General features: G+C 41.6%; 1 protein-coding gene across 2 annotated transcripts in view; it reads left to right on the top strand.

Annotated features, from left to right (window-relative positions):
• The window catches only part of efl1 (elongation factor like GTPase 1), a 117,063-nt gene that overhangs the window by 56,013 nt on the left and 37,476 nt on the right, over positions 1-23,574 (top strand). For both annotated transcript variants that reach the window (XM_022741190.1, XM_022741183.1), the window contains 2 exons: positions 13,756-13,887; positions 18,327-18,474. In XM_022741190.1, the coding sequence (XP_022596911.1) occupies positions 13,756-13,887; positions 18,327-18,474 (280 nt within the window). The remainder of the gene's footprint in view (positions 1-13,755; positions 13,888-18,326; positions 18,475-23,574) is intronic.

Here is a 23,574-nt window from a genome sequence, read left to right as displayed (position 1 = left end):
AACATCACAATCCTCTACACTGAAGTTACAACAACACACTCTGATGAACAAGTGGACCAAGACGAGAGTGAGAGAAGCTAGTACTAACTGCGAAGCAAAAGTAACTAGCAGATCTGAACCACACGTAAACAACTCCTGAATTAGTGAAAGTCAGTAAGAGCTCTGAGTGCTGGAGCAGAACTAGTGTAAGTTTAAATGTACAGCAGGTAGTTAGACACTGTGATGAAGACAACAGCAACATTAAGTGTGTTCAGACAGCAGCAATAAACTCTACCAGTAACATAAACTCCAGAGACTGGAGATGAGACACTACACTGACACGTCAGCACATGAACAGTCAATAACTACTGTTACTGAAAGGACATTTTACCACAGTAGAAGTAAAATTACTGTGTAAAAATGTTCTCAGATAAAAGTACAAAGTGAGTCAGTTAAAATGTGTTAATGCATTACATTTAAAAAGGGGGAAGGGGAGCGGTAAAACATGTTATATGGTGGTGTGTGGTTTTTTTGGGTTTTTTTTAACTGCTTTTACACACACTGGACTGACTGAGACATCAGGGAGAAGGGTCCTTGTGAGAAAGCTGTTAAGAACCTGATGGTGACTGAACTCCAGATATCCTGTGTGGAGAAACTTCCAGAGGGACAACTCTCACTGCAGGTCTCCACTGATCTGGGCTTTATGGCAGAGTGTCCAGTTGAAGCCTCTGCTCAGTGACAGTTCTGTTTTAGGACTAGATGATAAACTCCCTTGTGGTCTGCCTTTACCTAAGATAACGTGAGTGGGGATGACCATGACTGTGGGTTTTCAGGAGGGTGCCACGGTGGATATTGAGGCGGGGTGTAGAGAGGGGGTCAAAGCTTCATTGGGGTCATCAGGTGGGCACCCTCCTTCACAGGTGTTTCAATGACAGGCCCACAACACTTCCAGAGGGCTCATCGGCAACACCTGGCATCCCAGGTGTGCCCCCCTCTGCTTTAATTCCCTCTACTCACCCTGTTTCTGTGGCTATTATTTTAGGGTCCAGGTGATGTCACTCCTCTTGATCCAGAGCCAACGAGCCTGTTCTACAGCAAAGGAGAGGGCTTTGATGGCTTGCCGAAGGGCTTGTCCTCGGATTCCCATATCCTTAAGTAGCCTGATGGTAGACTTTCCCACAAAACCTCTGCAGCTGATCTCAACTGTACAGACCCTAACTTTCCAGCCATGTTGCTCTGCATCAGCTGCCAGCTCAGTGTACTTGAGGCTTTTCCGTTCATGGGCCTCCTCCACTGGTTCAGATCCACTGATAATTTCCACTCTCGTGCCCCACCTAGCTGGCTGATCTGTCTTGGATTATGAAAGCTTTGGTATGCGTCGCACCTGCACTGATCAACGCCATTGCAGCTGTGGGATAGGATGAGAGAGGAGGTAAGGCGTTGGTGGATGTCCGCCTGGTCTCTAGGGTAGCTGCAAGAGACTTCAGCACATGATTGTGCTGCCAGGTGTAACAGCCTTGCGTCAGGCTTGTCTTGCATCCCACAAGAATGTGCTTCAGGCTGGCTGGAGATGGACAGAGCGGTATCAGAACTGGAGATGGACAGAGTGGTACGGAGAAGACCTTACGTGCCATAGGGTCTTCTCCGTACCGCTGGTTGAGGTGGATTGGCAATGGCAGGACGTCATAGGTGGCTCTAATGATGAAGCTGGTTTGATGCATTTCCATGTCCCACAGCTCCTTCCAAGAGAATTTTCTCTTCTCAACCTCCTCCCATCGTGTCCATCGGCCCTGCTTTGCTTGCGAGAGCACCTTTGCATACCTTATTGCCTGCTCCTGTTGGCATACCTCTTCAACCACCAGACCTCGGCGCTGCAACAGGGTTGATTTGTGCCAGGACGGTCGGCTCTCACCAAGGCTAAGGCCGACTCTCTCTTGTTGTACGTGACCAACGATGTCCTGATGCTTAAGGGCTGACTTTGCCTGCTGAGTAGCTACAGCTGGGGTCCACATCCTTCCAGTTGCCAGGGTAGGAGCTGTTCGGGCGACATATGGATCGTGGGATTCTGTCAGTGTCACTTTCAATCTTACTTTGGAGCACTTGTACTCCTCCGCAAGACTGGACACCGTTAATACCAGAATACCTTTTCCGTACAGTGCTGTGTTAGTAATGCACCTGAGAAGACCAAGCCATTTTTTGGCAAATGAGCTGACGAGCCTTTCCAGTTTGTCAACTGGAGAGACTGGGATTTCATAGATGGTCAAAGCCACATAAGTTGTGGGAGGAGTCCGAATTGAAGGCACCAGCACTTCAACCTGCCAGGTAGCAAGGATTTGTCAATGGTCGCTAGGCCACTGATGGTGTCCTACCTTATCCGGTCCACTTGGTCTGTGTCCCTGCGGGTTGCATCATACCAGCGTTCAAGACTATTGATTGGTTGGGCTCCTCACCGATGTAGAAACGTTGCTCGGACAGCTTCCCTTTGATGACTGATATGCTCCTGGACTTGCTTTGCTTTATCTTCAACCAGGCTCGTTCAATGTTTTCTTGCAGCTTCTTCAGGAGTCGCCTAGTGCAGGCCTTGGTTGTCGTAAGTGTGGTCAAATCATCCATATATGCCCTGATAGGAGGGAGCCGCAGACTGGGTTTGAGCTGCTCTCCTCCCACCACCCACCGTGAGGCTCAGGTGATGACCTCTATGGTCATGATGAAGGCTAATGGGGAGATTGTGCATCCTGCCATAATGCCTATTTCCAGATGCTGCCATGTTGTGGTGTATCCACTGGTTGTAAGGCAAACGACCGTTCCACTTGGAAGGGCTGACGTCTAGTTGGTGTTCAGGTGAAGGTAATGGTGGCATGTCAGGTGGGAGGGTGATCTGCTCACACTGGCGCTGTCTGTGTAAACTTATTTTAGGTGATCCTCAAGATCGTCCTTTGGTGATGCAAGTTTGCCACCTCTGTGGGGGTCAAACCGGAAGGGGTCATTGAAGAAGTCAGATCTGGTCCGATCCTTCTTTCTGCACCTCTGTCTCAGGTTCTCTGCTCTCCTTAAGGATAAGAGTCGGTTTTTGATCTCTGCTTGTAGCACTTTAATTCCCTCCTTCTCCTCTTCTGCCCCTTTCCTCCACTGTTTCTTTAGTTGCCTTCTATCCTTGATCAGCCGCTCTATCTCCTGTTGTCGCACACACACACACACACACACACACACACACACTCACTCACTCACTCACTCTCTCTCCCACACACACGCACTCTCTCTCTCGCTCTCTCTCTCTCTCTCTCTCTCTCTCTCTCTCTCTCTCTCTCTCTCTCTCTCTCTCTCTCTCTCTCTCTCTCTCTCTCTCTCTCTCTCTCTCTCTCTCTCTCTCTCTCTCTCTCTCTCTCTCTCTCTCTCTCTCTCTCTCTCTCTCACACACACACACACACACACTCACTCACTCACTCACTCTCTCTCACACACACACGCACTCTCTCTCTCGCTCTCTCTCTCTCTCTCACACATACACACACACACACACACACACTCACTCACACACCCAGGCACACACACTTGGCTCTCTAAGGCTTAAGTGGGACTTTCCAGTGCAAGGGAAATTCCATAGGATGTTAAAAGGGAGCAGATTTCCAAAGCTCTGGCCTTGTACTTAATAAAACACGATCCAAAAAAGAACATTTAATAATTTCCAGCCCCACAGTGTATTTATTGCTTTTCAGTCTGCTGTTTTTCCACCGCTACACCACTCCTTGAAATGTTTAAAGTTTAAAAGTATAATTCATGCCATACATTTGCTCTGTGTTTCCTGAGAATGACAGTCAGACTTCCTCTATTACATGTATGAGGCACAAAGCCAGTCCAATGTCCATGTTTGTCCCAGTCCTATCCTGAATCTCTATCAAGAACTAATGAGGAAAATAAGTTGATTCAGTGGAAACAATGTATAGAGATTCGCTTTGGAACAGTACTTCCTTTCATACATACTGATAAACACTCCACTCACCCCCTTCAGTGTTTTAATATTTTTGTTACTGCCAGTATAACTGAATACTCATCACTGATAGATAGATAGATAGATAGATAGATAGATAGATAGATACTTTATTTATCCCCTAGGGGAAATTCATGTTTGAACTTCAGTTCTGTTACATAAATCACTAATAAATAAATAATAATGTGAAGTGTTTATATAAAGAAAGCAATACATTTCGTAACTGCATCTAAACACATCGCTCATAGGGTAAAGTAACATAATGTTCATGGTTGTATTGTAATTTTACCATCACAGTCTTCCTAATTCTGTGTGATTTGTAAGTGGAAATCTGTTGTGGCTCCAAGAACTTAAAGGTTGGTAGGTTGGCTTGCATGAAATTTTGCCAAGACATTCATGATCACCAGAGGATGAATTCTAATGACCTTTGTTATCCCCTGACTTTTCCTCTAGTGCCACTATGAGGTTGACATTTTTAGTTTGGAAGTGAAATTTCGTCAGAACTATTGGATGGATTTCAGAAAACTTAAGTACAGACATTCATGTCCCCCACATAATAATTGATTACTAAAGTACTTCAGTAATCCCCTGACTTTTCATTTAGTGACACACTCAGGTCAAATTTAAATACCTGCAAAACTAATGACATTCCCATCAGCCTCAGCTTTACTTTGTGTTTAGTGCTAATTATAAAATGTTAGCATGCTTATGTGGTGAAGATTGTAAACATTACACCTACTAAACATCACCATGCTAACATTGCCTTTGTGAGCATGTTAGCATGTTAGTGTTAGCACTGAGCTCAAAGCATAGCTGTGCCTAAGTAGCTACAGCCTTATAGAGCTACTAGCAATGACTCTTCGTCGTGTTGGGATGTTGTAAGAAAGCATTAAACAGCTGAGCCATCACCTGTTATAGTAAATATGGCACTTTGATGGCCAGTGTTGAGTCATGATGGAGGAGTATTCTTTTAAAACTAGTGTTGCTTTGTAAATTGTTCCACTTATGTTTTAACTATTCCTCAGAACAACTGGTATAAACAGTGTTTCAGCTATATACACTTTGAACTGATTGGCCACTACTACAAAATTATTGTTGCTGCTGCTTCAGAATGTTATGAAATGTCATAAAGTCACAATTACATGACTTTGCAGAGGTGCGGTCCTGTTGCCAACCACTGATTGAGCTCAAAGCTGGCCAGACAAACTGCTTGGTTCAATCCGCTTTCCATACTATCCAGCAGTATAAACCAGGGAAAGGTGGCAGGTGACAATGAAATATTCATTGGGTGCAGCGGCAACTGACTAACATGTTCACTGAGTATGCCAATAGTTGTTAGCAAAGCAGTGTAGAAAATATCAGCTGCAGCTTTTCATCTTAGCTGACTGCTGAGTGTCGTTTTTGTCTTTCAGTTTACCAACTGAACTTTCTTTCCTATCATACTAGTAGCTAGTTTAAGCTTATAGACTTTGGATTTTTGAACATGACCTGCCATAATTACATAATTATTGAATAAATCCAGAAAGAAATAATAAAAACCTAGTGTACTTTTTGAATTTGAACGAATTAAATCATTTGGCTTGTTAATGTCTCCTTATATCCCTTTATTGAGGAAAAACACCTTGTTTGATAAATCTTCATTGTGCCCCTAAACTTCTTCATGCACTCCTACACTTTTCAATGAGCAAAAAATTCATGAGAGATTATACCTCAGCTCATTTGCGTGATGAACGCACAGCCCTCCAATTAATTCGATTTTTTTGTGGAAAACGTGACAAGAACATATACATAAGTGCTGTGAGAGTGCTCCTAATCATCCTGAGGATGCAGGTCTTCTACAACATGTCCATGAGTCTCTCTCCCCCCTTCATACCTCCTCTCCATTTTCATTACCTTGTCCCTCCCTCATTCTTTTCTGTGTGTAGGGAACCAGTTTTAATAGAGGTAGAGGGAGAAAGGGGGACAGAAGGAGGATGGGGAAAAACATCATCTTTATATAACCAGAGTCACAGCCAACTGTACTTGTGGTTAGAGGAAATGTCTTCAGGCTTGAGTCATGCTTAGCTCTGCAGTTGGACATAACCAGGCTTGGTCCCCGGGGTGTGTGTGCATGTCTTTGTGTGTGCAAGTACTTGTGTGCATTCAAGCAGTTCAGTCAGTGGTTGGTAATCTGCCTTTAGTTAGACACCAGTTACACATCTGCTTCCAAGTTCTTTCAAAACTCTTGTAAACTCTTAAACTAAATTGCCTTGATTTGTAGCCTTTAAGCTTTAAGGTGTCACACCTTCTTAAATATATAAGTCTTGCAGTTTCTCCACACAGATTTCTTTGTGTAGCAGTACTACAATATACAGTATCATATATCAGTTCATTATGGTTCTACTTTCAATAGCTATGTTCAGTTGGAAAAAAGATTCAGTTTGTGAGATGTTTCTTCATTGTTACTATTCTATCTGCTCCATTGTTTCCAGTATAAGCAGCTCTTGCACACAAAACAGTAAAGTTGGAAACACACTCCTGTCACACTGCAGAGGCATGTCATATGGTGCCAAACAGTAAATAACACTGACGTGACATTAAAACACATGACATCAACACGACCACACATCTTATTAAGCACATAATACAGTAAGACGGAACAATAAAATGAATTGATTGAATTACCAGTTAAAGTACCTGCTTTCCAGCACAGGTATATGTCCGATACTTGCATACTGATGTACAAATGCACTTGATGTGCTGGCCTGAACAAAGGAAACAGAGGGTACACACATCTTCTCAAATGTGTAGTTATGGCAACAGCTGCAAGCAGTGCAAAAATGATAACAACAAATGCACTCAACTGTGTATAAATTGGGTTGCTAACCCTAAATGCAGTAAATAGCCTACTACATGCGCAAAATGCAAAAAATGTGTAATATAGCCTATCACTTCACATATTCCTATTATCTCTAGATACTCCCTACAGGCACTGTAGGTGTAAACATGATATCAACGTTAAAACGGACATGATAAGGCATGACTCTCAATAATAACTTTCACAGCACTAACAAACAAGCCCAGACACCTATGCTAATCGCTGAAAAGCTTGTTTAGTCTGAATTTCACTGGCTTGACTTTACAGACAGCTAAAACGCCTTTCAAGTGTGATAAAGTTAGCAGGGTGGCTCTAATCATCGTCACACAGTGATACCAAGCAGCAGAATTGCAGAAAATCTGTACCCGGCTATACCCGGCTGTGTGGATGAGGCAAAACGTTAGCCACATTAGCTGGCTAGCAACACATGTAACAGGCTCTCGTGTACATACAGTAAAGGAACATAAAATGTTAAAACTCACAGCTCCCAAGTTTGAAGTTGGGTCACAGACAGTCGGTGCTGATCCGTGCTTTATCTTCAGAATTGTAGCGAATCCTGCATTGTACTGGCTCTCCTGGAGAAAGCAGTCCGAAGTTAAATGGTTAGCCCGCTACACTTTTGGAGTTGTAGCAGGTACATTTCCAATCCAAATATAAAATTAATCCACTGGGATCCTCAGACATAGGGGGTAAAAAAGACTTCTATGTTGGTTTGTGCAGTCAACAACAGAGGAACTAGCGTGCTTCACTCGTACTTCCAACATAGTTTTACCGAAGCCTGTGTTTGCATGGGAAGAAAAGGTAGCGGCTGCAAGGCGGACTCAGTGGGCGGAACACACACCTAGCTCGGGGAGTGTCACCCACCTGGAGGGAGGTGTTATTTCCCTTCATGATGACATCAAGGGAAAATCTCCAATTGGCCTGTGTGAGCACACATTTTCTGAAAGGTGGAGCAAGCAAAAGATGGAGAGGATGGACTTTTCTCATGTTTGGGGGGTTTGTAGACAGGCCAGGGACACATATTACTGATAGAAAACCATGGAAAAGTGCATTTTGCATAATATGTGACCTTTAAGAACAATGCAAGTTCACCAACATGTTCTTCACATCTTCACAAATCAGTTTTTGCTGACTGTTTCATGGATGTGGGTTTTTTCTCTCTGATTGAGTTTTTCAGAACCAATTTAAGAGAAAAATGACAAAACATTTGTGAATGAAGCCCATTTAATGGGGCTGGTGTTTTTTGGACTTGAGATTTAGACAGCAAGGCCTATGTTCATACAGTTGAGATGATCTCTGAAAAAACTAAACTCTTTGTTGATTGAAATATTCCTTTAGCACAGTTATTGCAGTTCTGCCTCCTACCATGCTTTTCTCCAGGTCAGCCAGATGTGTGCAAGAGCAAGTAAGAGTGCATGCTTGTTTTCCATAGAAACACATTCAAAAGATGTTTTGTTAATACCTGTTGAGAGTTGCCTAAGCTTCAGCTCTGCTGCTATGACTTTCATTTCAAATCAAGTCTGTTGTATGTCCGTGTGCAGCAGTTGTGGGTTGTTCTGGGTCCTTTGAGTTAATTTTTCTTCTTTCAGCTCTATTGTTTTTTGTTGGATTGGAAAGCCTCTAGGGATTGAATCACCTTAGAGTAATTATTAGTATCAAGTTTCACGAGAGGCGGCCAATAATGTCCTGCATCTGCTGTAACAGTCAGCCAGCTCTAAAATATGAGTGCCTGTGTCTACAGTCTGGATACAAAGTTCAAAACCAAGACCGTGCATGTGAGAGAGTGTAAGAGATGGGGGGTGGGGAGTGGGTGTTCAAAATTAAGAGCTTTTCAAAATCCAAAAATGTGCAGCTTAGAATAAAGTGCTTATTTTTACAACAATGAAATAAAAAGTGCAGTTTGAGTTTCCCCTTTTCCGCTGTTGTTAACTCTGTCATTTTAACTAGTGACCGTTGATATTGTCAGTCAAAATACAAATAGTTTCCATTTGATTTTGTTAATTCCATTCAATGTCCAAAGGACAAAATAAATTACTTGTCCGATGTCTGGTTAGTTTGTTGACTTTGACTGGCTTGAAAATAACAAATATGCTATCCCTGTAGTGACCAGTGAAGGCACAGCCCACTGTGAAACTACACACAGACGGCCAGTATTTTTGTGTAACATGGCAGTTGATGGCTGAGCCTAATCCCAAAAAAGCCAACCAACAACAGCTAACAAAACCATGGCCTTAAGCAAAACTAACTGCAGGACCAACTTCACCCTCCAGCAGATTCAGCAGACAGATGTTCAGACTTAGTCATGTCCTGGGAAGTATCATAGGAGCAGATGCTTTTGTTTGAGGCCCAACTTCAGCTTCGAGGCAGCACCACCCCCTTTTCAGTGTCAAGGTATTTTTGGTCTTACTCTGTTGGTGAATTTTGTAAACATGCAAACAGAATAAGCTGACAGCATGTCACTGTTGCAAATGTGATGTATAATTGATAAATGGAGAAAGAACTACTTCCATACCTTTGTGATGCCAAAGGGTGCTATTAGGTATAGGATCACTTGAGTCTGCACCGCTGTAAAGGTGTCAACCTGCCAAGGGGGCATAAAATGCAGCCATAGCACAGTACCAGTGTGCTTGCTCAGGCAGCACATGTGATGAATTGGAATCAATACAGAGAAGATTAGCAGCTCCTGGAGGCGCAAGGATCACATGCAAATTTGTGAAGCGTTTCCACATTTTCATCTGCTGGCCTTGTTCTCGAGCAACTAATGGGGACGTGCGCCTGTTGTATATGTCTGGAATCACTGATATTCCTTGCTAGATTTTACAACCAAAATCATTACATAGTGTGTACCAGCAAGAAGGAGGAAACACCTTGTGCATAAGATGTGTTGCTAGTGAAATAAAGGACAAGAAATTGCTGCAGTAGAAGGGCACCTGAAATGGCAAGTGAATTCAAGCTCTGTGTGTTGTGAACCAAACTCTTCCTGCTTAAACACACGGTGAGGTGGAGACACCATTATGTTCTGGCTTTTGGCTATAAGTTGTCCCTGATTTGCAGCATATACAAAATATCTCAATGCACCAGTCTTTTTTTTTCTTTTTTTCACAAGTCATGGCAGAACTTTTGCTGCACCCACACTTGCCACTGCCATTCCATGTGTTGTTGTTACTGTTTACAGTCCCTGCCTTCCTCTTTTCTTCTTTGATGTCAGACTAGAACACTTGTAGGGTTATTATACTGCCCTTGTCAGTTCCAGGAGATTCACATCTCAAGTTCCTACAACATCTACCGTATGCTTGGTACCTACACCTGAACTATAGAAAAACAAGGACTGGCAATGTTTTTAAAGTTTATTAATTATTGGTTTGGTACTAAAGTATCACTGCTTATGACATTCCTATCAAGCTGTCATCTCTACAGGCACAGTTTACTGTAAATGCAAAATCACCCCCCCCAGTTGCTCACTGAAATTGTCGTGTTCAGGCTTTTCAGGTCTGTTATGTAAAACTAGAAGTCATTATTCCTTAACTGCACATGTGGGACATTCTGCCTATATTCTGCAGGATGATAGGTGTGATGGTATGATGGTACCATAATGATGGTGTATCGCTTAAGGACACTTTGTCACAGACTTTGGAGGAGCTGGGGAATAATGTGGTGAGTCTGGCTTGAACCTCATCTTCCCAGCCAAATGCTGTTGCTGGCAAGTGGGATGAGGGGGGAGGAAGGCTGTTGATGCTCATCTGGCGATTTTCCAGCACTACTGCAAGACACTGTAGCACCTGGTTGTGCTGCTAGGTGAACACACACACACACACACACACACACACACACACACCCATTTACACACAGAACAATAAATGACCAATAAATAAAAACAATAAAAATAAAACAATAATTACAGGAACGGGGAAGACTGGAAGGCAAAGATAACAATAGAGTGACAAAGATAAAATAATAAAATACTAAGAAGGAGGAAATGTATGAAAGTGGGTAAAACCAGAAATAAAAATAGAAATAAAATAGATAGCCAGTAATAAAAGTAGGGTATATTAAATGGACAATAATCCAGAAAATAATCATGTAATAAAAGGAAAAACTGGTAAAACAGCTAAAAATACATAAAGAAATAGAAAGATAAATTAATATAACCCTGGTGGATAAAGGAGGGTTGAATTTACTTAAATTAAAAAAGCATTATTGGGCAGCACAACTTAGAGCTGTAATTATGTGAATAACTAAAGAGACAGAGGCAGTGTGGGTAGGAATGGAGCACATAGCATGCCAAAATGTACTGTTGGAATTCCTTGGACTTCCATTCCTGAATGAACTAGCACAGAAGAAACTAAGGGTTGGTAATGACTGGCTCAGGTGAACAATGAAAATATGGCCAGAAATAAGGAAGAAATTAAAGCTGTGTAATTCCACCAGTAGGGCCACTATAATAGCTATGAACCCAGAGTTTGTTCCATCAAGGATGGACGCAGGATTTAAGAAATGGGCAAACAACAGGTTGATATATATGGAACAGGTGTTTAATGGGCAAATCAGGAAATCATTTAAACAATTTAAACAGAAATTCAATCTTCTAGCTCATGACTTATAAATTCTTACAACTAAGACACTACACTACTTCAGAAACATAAGGAATGGGAAAAGATTTTTAAATAAGCACCCAAACTGGAAGAATGGTTCATTTCATTTACAGGGGAAGAGAGAAAAAAAGCACTACGACATGACTCTAGTTTTGATGTCAAATGAAAATGGGAACTGGAAACACATATTATAACATTCAAAGCAGGACATAAGCTAACCAACAGCCCAACATGGAGGGAGTTCGATTTGAAGGTGAAAATGAGACATTCTGTTCTGTTATGAACATTGAAGAAGAAAACAAAAAACATCTAATAAGGTTTGGAACAGTAGTATAAGACAGGTGTAATTATATAAGCATCTCCTCCAAGTTGTATGATTTATGTTGTATGTTGAAATAAAACAAAAAAAAACTAAAGCCAGACTTAAAAGGTAGGTCCTGAGTTTGCTTTCAAAAAATCAACACCGTACCACTGGCTGAGGTTCATGGGAGATGGCAGGACAACATAGACAGTCTTGATGCTGAAGCTCACTCTGAACGTCTCCATCTCCCATAGCTCTTCTCCACTCCCTCCCATCTCATCTATTGCCCTTGCGTTGCCTGAGTGACGGCCTTTACGCCCCTTTCTGCCTCCTCCTGCTGATGAGCCTGCATCACTGCAACTCCTTTTGGCAATATGCTACAAAGAAAAAATGTTTTAGTGACAAACTTACAATTTGGAGCTCTGAATCGACACACTGCCCCAGTGAAGCTGGCATTGTAAGTCTTTCAGCAGAAGCTAAACTGACAATCCTGGCTGGGCAGCTGGTATTCGGGAGTTGCTAAAACCAGTCGCTTCATTAAAATGTAAAGTCCAGACAAAAATGCGATGGTTGTGCGGCTATATGAGGTCCAGAAATATAAATGATATGCACTTACTCTTGTTTTTTGTTCTATGATCTTCATGTAGAAAGCTGTGAAGAGAACAGCAGAAACACATTGAGATCTGTAAATAAGCAATTCCAGTACTCTGCCATATTCAGTTTTAGCATGAGATATGAGAGGAGCTTAGCTGTAACAATGCGCAGCAGCATGGTGTTTAAAGCTGGAGAAGAATCCGTGAACAGAAGCCTCAGTCATTTTTTTGTTGATAGCTTTTATCCCTTTCCAAGGAAATCTCAGGATGTTCAAGCTCTGCCTGTATCTTGCTGTTACATTGTCATTTTTTTTGCATGTCAGACCTGGTCCCTTTTACCCAGCAGCAAATATTACTGCTTAATAATCAGAATCTTATTTGAAGGAATCATTTTTGCCAAAAGAAGGTCGGTGCTGCATTACCTGTTGGTTAATTAGTTGATTTATGAAACAGACAAATCCCTGCAATCCAGCTGAATTCAGGCTGCACCATAGTCAGAATAAAACAACAGCTGTGGGCTACATACAGCATTAACATTAGACAGAGAATGGCACGTCAAGAGAGATATGTATGTAGCAAGAAATCCTTCAGCAACAACAATTGTATATTGTTGGAACACTATAGATTTGCCACTGCCTAACCTTTCCATGGTTAATCTTTTCTCTAACATCGTTATATTTTATGTTTTAGATGCTTTAAATTAAACTGTGAATTGAAAGGATCGATGATTTATTTATTTATTTAAGACTGTGTATACTGTACGATATGTAGAAACATATTCTACTTCTTCTTGCCTTCAGAACAACATGAGTTTGCTAGGATTTGATTCTACAGTATGTTGGCTTCGTGGGGTAAGAACATTGCACCATGCAGAGATCATTATGTTGTGCAGTTACTGCAAAGTGAGTGGCTGCAGTCTTGCTGCAAACAACCCAATCTACCTCATGCAGAGATGCTTGATGAAGTTGAGGTGTAGGAGCTGTGCAGGCCACAGAAGCAGTGGAAACTAACGGTTATGTGTATGAACAAGTGAGTTAACCTATGATGGTTGCACCAAAATAAAAAATGAGGTCATTCTTCACTTGCTTTAACATTCAGGATTTTATAGACAAATGCATCAAAGAGCTGAGAGCTCCTCCATCCCAAAAAGTCAACAACTTTTTCTCTGCACATTATTCGCTGCACTAACTGTGCTCCTTGTCCCTATGTTGTCTGACCCGTCGCTGTCATGTGCTCTCTGTTTTTCATGTTATTTCATATTTATGTTTCAAATGATGTACAGTGCTGTGAAAAGAAATTCCCCTGGTAGAATAAAGTCTAACTGACTTAGCAAGTAACTAACTAACTGACTCTTTTCTCTAAGTTTTCTTACACTTGTCTTACCCTAACCTTACCGTTATATTTTTTTTGTTATCTGCTGATGTTCTTCTTCTTTGCTTTTCCAGGTATTGGAGGTCTGGAGGAGTGCGTCTTGAAGTCAGCCACTCTGTCAACCTCCCCCGCCTGCCCGCCCTTCACCCCGCTCAACTTTGAGGCCACGCCCATAGTACGTGTTGCAATAGAACCCAAACATCCAAGTAAGTCTGAGAAAGCACACCAATGCCTAGTTATTGAATTTTAGTTTTAACATAATTTATTGACTCAGGAACATGTATAGAGAGCATAAGCATCATCTCCATATGATGCTTATTATGGTCTCCTGTGGTACAGTAATGTTTCAACATTAAGTTTCATTGTACTCGGTGATGAGTTACTCCAGGATTTGCACATGTGCTTCACACTGCAAGAGTCTTCCATCATCTGGCAGCCGGTGGAAGTGGGAATTGTGATGGGATGTTCTATTTCCCCCATCCTCTTCATCGCAGCATTTGAAGTGATCTTGGTCGGGGCAAGGCAGTTTGGCTGGCGGGGTTCGCTTGCCCGCATGCCAGAGGCTCCCCCCTTTAAGTAACTACATGGACGACATCACATGTCTGTTTAAAACTGCACCCTGCAAGTCTAGGCTCTTGAAAGAGACTGGATTGTCGTCCTGCATCTCAACTGGAAGCAATCCCCAACTCTATTAGAGGAGCTGTTATATTACTATGGCATGTGGCAATTAGAAAGCGTGATAGTGAAGATAGTGAAGAGTGGCAATGCTAGTCAGTCTTGCTAGCTTTGGTGCTATTGCATTAAAACAATTCAACAACAAAAGGCAGCGAAAAACATTCTGCACAACAATTCCATGGCTACATCAGAAAACTGTAGAATAGGAGCACAGTATGTAGATTATGTATTCAGCACACTACACACAAAGCTGCAGCTTCATGAGAGGCCATAGACCACCTATCACTTGTATCTGTGCGTGTGAATGCTGTGTTAGACATTGGTTTTGTGTGTGGTGCAGTGCCATTCTACTGCCACTTTTATCATTTTATTTACATATCAAACTAAATGCTTGAAGTAAATGTACAATAGTAATGGGATAATGCATAATGAACACCAAGTGCGTAGAAAATGTATGCCTGAAATCTGCTACACTGTGATGCTCATTGTGCTTGCAACATTTAAAATAGAACCCTTGGTCTTGTTGGATTTAATTTGCTGAATTTAATTCACTCTGCTTAAATCCAAAATAATATTAAAATCATAGTGACTAACAAGACTGTCCTCATTCGTAGGGTCCTTTTCAGTCTGTAACTCCACCAGTACTTAGGTTTACTGTTAGGCGACCTCTAGTAGCCTTAGTAATTGTGAAAGGGCAAAGGAAGTTAGGTTACATATATAGAGCGTTAAAGTCTCTGTTAGGAGGAGGTCGAGGTGGATGGATTGGTCGACAAAACACAGGACTTTCACGCTGGGGGCTTCTGTTCATTTCACATGTGAAACTGAGCGTTAACGTTGATTCTTTTATCCATGACTATTCCATAACCTTAACTGCATTTTTAATATTGTAACCATAATGATGAAGGCCTCAAACCTTAAGTAAACACTTATTTTAACACAAATCACAAACTTTTTAGTAGTTTTTGTGCCCATACCGAACCAAACCGTGACAGTTGTTACCATGATGACGAAGGGTCAGTACCCATGCCACTGGTATGCTCCTATGTATGTATACGTGTCTATATACACTGCTCAAAAAAATTAAGGGAACACTTAAATCACACATTGGATCTTGGTGAACGAATTATACAAGTTGAAAATCTTTACTGATGTACATTGTATAATTTGTTGAGAACAAAATAATGTAACAACGGTCAATGGAAACCAAAATCATCAACCCACTGAGGGCTGGATTCACAATCACACCCAAAATCAAAGTTAAAAATTTAAACCACAGGCTGATCCAACTTGTGTGAATTTCATCACAGCATCTCAATATGTGTCTCAGTAGGTTGTATGGCCCCCGTGTGCCTGTACGCACTCCTGACAACATCTGGGCATGCTCCTGATGAGTCAGCAGATGGTGTCCTTGGGGAGCTCCTCCCAGACCTGGATCAGGGTCTCAGTGAGCTCCTGGACAGTCTGTGGCGGTACTAGGTGGCATAGGATGCACCGATACATAACGTCCCATAGGTGCTCAACTGGATTTAGGTCAGGGGAACGTGAGGGCCAGTCACTGGCATCGATGCCTTCATCATCCAGGAACTGCCTACACACTCTGGCCACATGAGGCCTGGCGTTGTCCTGCACCAGGAGGAACCCAGGGCCACTGCACCAGCGTAAGGTCTGACAATCGCTCTGAGGATTTCATCCCGGTACCTAACAGCAGTCAGGGTACCACTGGCTCTGACATGGAGGTCTGTGTGACCCTCCAAGGATCTGCCTCCCCAGACCATCACTGACCCACCGCCAAACCGCTCATGCTGGATGATGTTACAGGCAGCATAACGTTCACCACGGCGCCTCCAGACTCTTTCACGCCTGTCACATGTGCTCAGTGTGAACCTGCTCTCATTGGTGAAGAGAACAGGGCGCCAATTGCAGACCTGACAGTTCTGGTGTTCTCTGGTGAATGCCAATAGAGCTGTAGGGTGCTGGGCTGTGAGCACAGGTCCCACTAGAGGACGTGGGGCCTCATGCCACCCTCATGGAGTCTGTTTCTGACAGTTTGGTCAGAACTGACAGTTTGGACAGAAACATGCACACCAGTATCCTGCTGGAGGTCATGTTGTAGGGCTCTGGCAGTGCTCCTCCTTTTCCTCCTCGCACAAAGGAGCAGGTACCGGTCCTGCTGCTGGCTTGATGCCCTTCTACGGCCCTGTCCAGCTCTCCTCATGTCTCCTGGTATCTCCTCCATGCTCTTGAGACTGTGCTGGGAGACACAGCAAACCTTCTTGCGACCGCACGTATGGATGTGCCATCCTGGAGGAGCTGGACTACCTGTGCAACCTGATTGGGCTGCAGGTACCGCCTCATGCTACCAGTAGTGTTGCACAATATACCGATACTAAAAAAGTATCTTGATACCCTGCAGTTAAGAACAGTAGGACACCCCATTTTATTAGTACTGATACTTTAAGGATGGCAGTGTTTTAATAAGAGCCGTATTGTCAATGAGTTGCAACAATGTGCGACACTGCGTGTCTGCAGCGCTCTGCTTCCGCCCCTGCCGTTTTTTTTCTCTCATATGCACACTGCACCTCTTATGAAGACAAAACAAGAGAAATGGCTGCAAATACAAGTGAAAATACACGTCCACGACTTGTCGACGAAGACGACGCACAAAGCGAAATACAACGTTATTACTTAGCCGACAATCAGGGCAAGCCCGGACACCACAAAGCCCATCTTTTAAAGATGCTTTAAACCCACACAGACCAAGGGAGGCAACATGTCCAACTGTGCAAAGCATCTCGCCGACAGACATGTCGGCCTGTTTAAACAATTCAAAGAATGTCAGATTAGCGAATGTGATAGATAAGATAATTACATCATGCCCATGCCCTCGAATATAAGTCAAACAAGTGCAATTTATTTTGTGACGTGCAAACTTTTGCAATTAATAGCAATGATAAGTGTTAGATTGGGTTTTCCTTTTTAGCTAACTTACCAGTGTATGCAAATGCAAGCCTCACACTGGTAATGTTAACTTTACCATAACATGCAAGCTGCTAAAAAATTAAGCGTTCACAAGTATGCAGAGCAACAACACCAGTTATAAATGATCAATTTATACTCAATAAGTACTGCTAATGGAAATCATGGCATGCACAATTTTGTCAATAATTATTTCTGTTACTACAAAATGCGCTAGGCCTCTGTCAAGGACATGTACTGAGTCTTATTAAATGCCATTTAATAAGTGATATGTAGTTGCAATTATAAGGTTAACTATTAAACAAATCACATAAACTCAGGGGCCATCAGATTGCTGCAAACCTTGTAAAAAGTTATAATAAGACTGACCTTGATCTAATTATTTACAATAATTTGCTAGTTTTTGCTGTGTTATCGTTTCAGTATCGGTATCAAGATATTTAGGCAGGTATCTTATTGAAGTCATAATTTTGGTATCGTGACAACGCTAGCTATCAGTAGTGACAAGGACACTAACAAAACACAAAACTAGAGAAGAATCAGTCTGGAAGGATCAGGAGAGAGCAACTGTCTGTGGACACCACATGTAGAACCATTCCCTTTTGCCTCCATTGCACCTGTTGTCACTTTCATTTGTAACAAAGCAGCTGAAACTGATTCACAGTCACTTGTGCTTCCTAAATGTACAGATTGATATCCCTGAAGTTTAACTGACTTGGTGTTATACTGTGATGATTAAGTGTTCCCTTAATTTTTTAGCAGTGGATATACGATGGCAGAGACAAACCACTTATACGACTGTTTAGATCTAATTGGAGGATGTTTGTCAGGAACACTAACATGCAGTAATTTGGATTTGTGTGTCCCTCACAAAGCCATTGTACCAGAAGTACACTGGTACCATTTTCTGTCACGTGTCACATGTTATGGCCAATAAAATGCTAATATAGAAAAATTAATAAATTGGTTTCCACTTTATTTGTTTTGCTATCAGGTGAGATGCCAAAGTTGGTGCGTGGGATGCGTTTGTTGAACCAGGCAGATCCCTGTGCTGAGGTACTGATCCAGGAAACGGGAGAACATGTTTTGGTCACTGCTGGTGAGGTACATCTACAACGCTGCCTGGACGACCTCCGAGACCGGTCAGTCTGTGTTTGACATCTCCAAAAATGTGTGTCTCTGCCTGTGTGCTTTTTCCATTCCACCATAGTCTTGTCTAGTTCATTTTTACAGAGAGTCTCACCTGATGTGTCAGTATTCACAACTGTGCTTCTGAACATGGTATCTGCTTTCCTCATATTAGATTTTCAAACCTCTACAAACTTTTCTTTTTCTGTCTAAGTCAGATTGATGGTCTCTTTTCTGACCTCTGTAGTGACTGTGTACCTGTTTTTGGTTATATACTGCAGGTTGAATACAGTGTTTGTTTTCAATCTCCAGATCTGTTTCCAATTTCAATGCCATCATTAACTGCCGCTCATTACGTATTGACTGCTGTCTCCCTCTGTCTGGACACTGCTGGCCCCTTCAGAGGAGCAACACAAGCTCACTGATGGGCAGATCGATTCTATTTCAAGAACAACATGGGAGCTTCATTTGTGCCCTTTTTTTTTGGTGCGCAATGTAATTTTAATGGCATATACTGCTCAGTAAATACAATGAACACTGGGTACCAAAAAAAAACAACACTTGATTTAAGAAATATGCCTTTTTGATCTCTGATAATGACTTTACAATGACAAATTTTTGAGTCATTGTACCTCTGTATTTTTCTTCACTTATACATGTGGAGTTGCAATATGGTGGACTAGAGCAAAGGCTCTAAAGTATGGGACAGCTTCACAAAAGACAGTGCTGATAGAAAAATATTATGCCTGATAGATAGATAGATAGATAGATAGATAGATAGATAGATAGATACTTACTTTATTTATCCCTAGGGGAAATTCAGGTGTCCAGCTAATTAGTAATAATAATGATAATAATAACAATAGTTACAACAGTCCTGAGTGAGTCCAGACTCCTGCCAAGCACAGACCCAGCCTTTTTGACCAGCTTGTCCAGTCTCTTTGTGTTCATGTTGGACATGCTGCTGCCCCAGCAGACTGCAGCAAAAAAATAAAAAATAAATAAACAATATAGAAAATTTGAGGTTACTTCTTTTCTTTTTTTTTAAACACATTTTATTGTTTTTTAAACACAAATAATACAAAACCCCCCACCCCGACCCATCAGACAGCACGTTATACAGAGTTAGACAAGAAGAAATGCAAAATAATTAAATTGACCAAGACTATGATATTAATGACATAAAGATGAAAGATAATATTAATTAAAATAAAAATAAATAATTATCAAAAAAAATAAATAAAAATAAATAAATAAATAAATAAATAAAATAAAATAAAAGTAAAAAATAAAAGATAATAATTACAGTTCTAGTTTGTTTCCAGTCCGCAGTATGTAACTATGAGTTAAGGGTAACCAGTCATCAGCAGCCTATTGCACTCTATGTCCCTGCATAGGGGAGGCCTTATTCCATTCAGAAAACTGCCTGCCCATCATTAGTAGATTTTTCAGATCTGCAGGTATGTAATCTAGGAAGGGTGTCCAAACATTTAAAAATAATTCATCTTTACCCTTCACAACAGCTTTCAACCTTTCATGAGGGAGGATATTAAAGATCTCTCTGTACCAAAGGGTGACACTAGGTGGAAGAGTTTTGATCCAGTTTTGCTGTATACACTTTCGAGCAGCTGGAAGGAGTTTTTCAAAGAGCTTATAATGTGATGCAGTGAGATGTAGGTCCCTAGAGGGGAGGCCTAGGAGGAAAACCCCAGGGTCTTTCTTAATTTTTATTTTAAATATCCCACTGACTACCTTTGAAATAAGTGTCCAAAATCTGGAAATCAGTTTACATTCCCAAAAGTAATGGAAATACGTCTCCCTTTCTAAGTTGCACTTGGTACACAGAGGAGAAATGGAGTGGTCAATTTTGTTTAAAACAACAGGAGTAATATGCAGTCTGTGAAGTATCTTGTACTGAGTTTCTCTCAGTCGGTTACAAGAAGATATGGACTTGATCAGGCGTATAGTTGTCTGCCAGTCATCCTCTGTATATTCATTGTTCAAGTCTTTTTCCCATCTATGAGAGATGTCTGGTAAATGGTATGTGACAGAAGAAACCAGAAGTGAGCAAAATGAAGCTATAAAATGTTTTCTGTTTTTGTGCACTAGAAGAAATCTCTCAACATCACTGTAAGAGATGTTAGTAGAGAAAGAAGTGGTCTGTGAAGACACAAAATGCCTAATCTGTAAGTATCCAAAAAAATGGTGCTTGGGAATATTGAATGTTTCTTGTAACTGCTGGAAGGATAGTAATGTATTGTCTCTCAATAGATTGCCAATTACGTGAATTACTTTGTCCCTCCAAGAGAGGAACTTAGGTGAGCTAACACCTGCAGGAAAGTCAGGATTTTGGGTTATGGGAGACAGTACGGATTTCACATTCCTTCTTCCCAGGTATTTAGAAGTATCATGCCATATCCTGATACTGTTGTAAATGATAGGATTACATTTTATTTCTGGATTTATCTTCTTTGCCTCACATGTGATTAGGCTCCATGGGGAGTGAGAGTGACAGGCCCAGGAATCAATACAGGTCTCTCTCTTAATATATGAATGTAACCACAGCCAGAGGTGGCGTGCATGACAGGCCCAGTTATAGAACAACATATTAAGCATAGAAAGACCGCCCATGTCTGTAGGTAATTGTAATATCTTAAGCCTCTGCCAAGGTTTTTTGCCTTGCCAGATAAATTTGGAAAATGCCTTCTCTAAGTCTAGGTTGATTTTCTTGGATAGATATAATGGGAGCATTTGCAAAGGGTATAAAAGTCGAGGGAGCACATTCATCTTAATGAGACTGATTCGACCAAACGGGGACAGGGGTAAGTTCTGCCAGCGCTCCAGGTTCTCTTGACTGAAGTACAGATAGGGGCAAAATTTAGTTTTTGCAGATCTCTCAGTTCTGAGGACACATTTATCCCCAATTAAGTAAAGCCAGATCTCGACCATCTGAAAGGGAAATTCTCCTGAACATCTGTAGTATTTAGGGTTCCCAGTGGCATAGCTTCAGATTTATGAAAATTTATTTTATAGCCAGATATATTACTAAATCTATTGAAAATACCCATAATTGTGGAAATTGATAGCTGAGGAGAGGACAACAACACAAGGATATCGTCTGTGTATAAGGCAATTTTGTGTTCCTTATGTCCTATTGTTATTCCCTTTATATCGGTGTGCAGTCGAATAGTTTCAGCTAATGGTTCCAATGCTAAGGCAAAGAGGAGCGGGCTGAGGGGGCACCCCTGGCGGACACCCCTTGCTATTGGGAAGGGTTCGGAGCGCGGCCCATTGGTTATGACAACAGCTGTAGGTGAGTGATATATGGTTTGGATCCATTTAAGGAAGTCCCCCCCTTGGCCAAATCTCCCCAAGACATCAAACAGATAGCCCCACTCAATCCTATCGAAGGCCTTTTCTGCATCTAGAGAGACGGCCAGTGCTTTCCGTTTGCATTGTGAGGTAAATTGTATAATATTCAAGAGCCTTCTCACATTGCTGGTTAAATAGCGTCCATAAACAAAGCCCACCTGATCTGAATTTATAAGTGTGGGGAGTAATTTCTCCAGGCGTCTGGCTAAAAGTTTTGACAGCAATTTTCTGTCAACAGAAATCAGGTTGATCGGTCTATAGTTCCTATAGTCAGATGGCTTATCCCTCTTCAGGGTAACCGAGATATTAGCGGTGTTTAATGTAGGGGGGAGACAACCCCTATGAAAGGAGTCCAAATACATGTCTGTTAGGGGACCAACTAGTTCCTGACTGAATGTTTTGTAAATTCAGGGCCGAAACCGTCCAGTCCCGCAGCTTTGCCTCCCTTAAGAGTGCGTATGGCTTGTAAGATTTCTCCTTACTAATTGGCTTGCATAAATCTGCTGTCTGTACGTCTGAAAGAGACGGTAATTTTATCTTTTTAAGAAATTTTGCTGTAGCCCCGGAAGAGGAATGTGCATTCAGAGCTATAGAGGTCTTTATAAAACAGTTTCATTACTTCATTTATATCAGATGATTTGAGGCACCTCACCCCATTTCTGTCTATGAGAGAAGGAATTACATTGGGCTCAGTTTTATCACGAGCAAGGCGGGCTAGTAATCGGCCTGGTTTATTGCCTGATTCAAATAATCTATGTTTAGCAAAAAAGATCTGTGTCTCTGCCTTCCTGGTTAGGAGCTGATTCAAAGCAGAACGAGCTGCATCCAGCTGTTTCGCCAGAGAGCTGCTATGACATTTCTTAAACTGAGCTTCTAGATTATCTATTGTCTTCTCTAAATCCAACTGTTTTTTAAGGGCTCTTTCTTCTGTGCTGATGTATAAGATATAATAGCCCAACATATATATGCTTTGCCGGCTGCCCACAGTTATAGAAGGACTAATATCTGGGGTTTTATTTATAGAGATGAACGCCGCCATTCAGATGTAATATACTCAGTAACAGAATGGTTACTTAGTAGGGTAGGATCAAGCCTCCAGTGCCTGCAAGCTGGATTCTATAAGGAGGAGAGATAGTTACACTGATAGGCGAGAGATCAGAAAGAAACTTGGTACCAATTGTGCAGTTCAGTATTCTGCTCAAAATTGTTCTTGAAGATAAAAAGTAGTCTATTCTGGAAAAGACCTGGTGGGGGATTGAGAAGAATGTTTACAAAATTCACCAATTTTTGCGCTTTACTTGGAGAGAGTAGATTGGGGGGGTAAATCAATATTTGGGTTAGGTGTACAGTTTAAAGTCGCCTCCTAAGAAGTAGATATGGAGAAGAAAATGTTGCCAAATCTGAAATAAAGCTTTGGAATGAAAGAGGCTTCATATATTGTTGGGGCATATAAACACCCAAAAACTACATGTTCTGTTCTGTACATAACGTCCTCTTTATCTGATATTGTTTTGTCAAGAGTAAAAGGCAGGAGCGATGTAGGAGAATTGCAACTCCTCTACTTTTAGAGTTATATGAAGAGTAGAACACCTGGCCCACCCAGCTTCTCCTCAGTTTTATATGTTCGAGGTCTGAAAGATGGGTTTCTTGAGGAAGGCTATTTGGCATCTCTCTTTTTTAAGGAAGGACAAGATTTTCTGGCGTTTGATGACATGGTTAAAGCCCTTTACATTAAGTGAAAA

This window comes from Seriola dumerili, unplaced genomic scaffold, assembly GCF_002260705.1.
Source record: "Seriola dumerili isolate Sdu_G_001 unplaced genomic scaffold, Sdu_1.0 BDQW01000003.1, whole genome shotgun sequence".
NCBI lineage: Eukaryota > Metazoa > Chordata > Actinopteri > Carangiformes > Carangidae > Seriola > Seriola dumerili.
The sequence above is the reverse complement of the archived record's forward strand: the minus strand, read 5'-3'. Positions and strand labels throughout refer to the sequence as shown.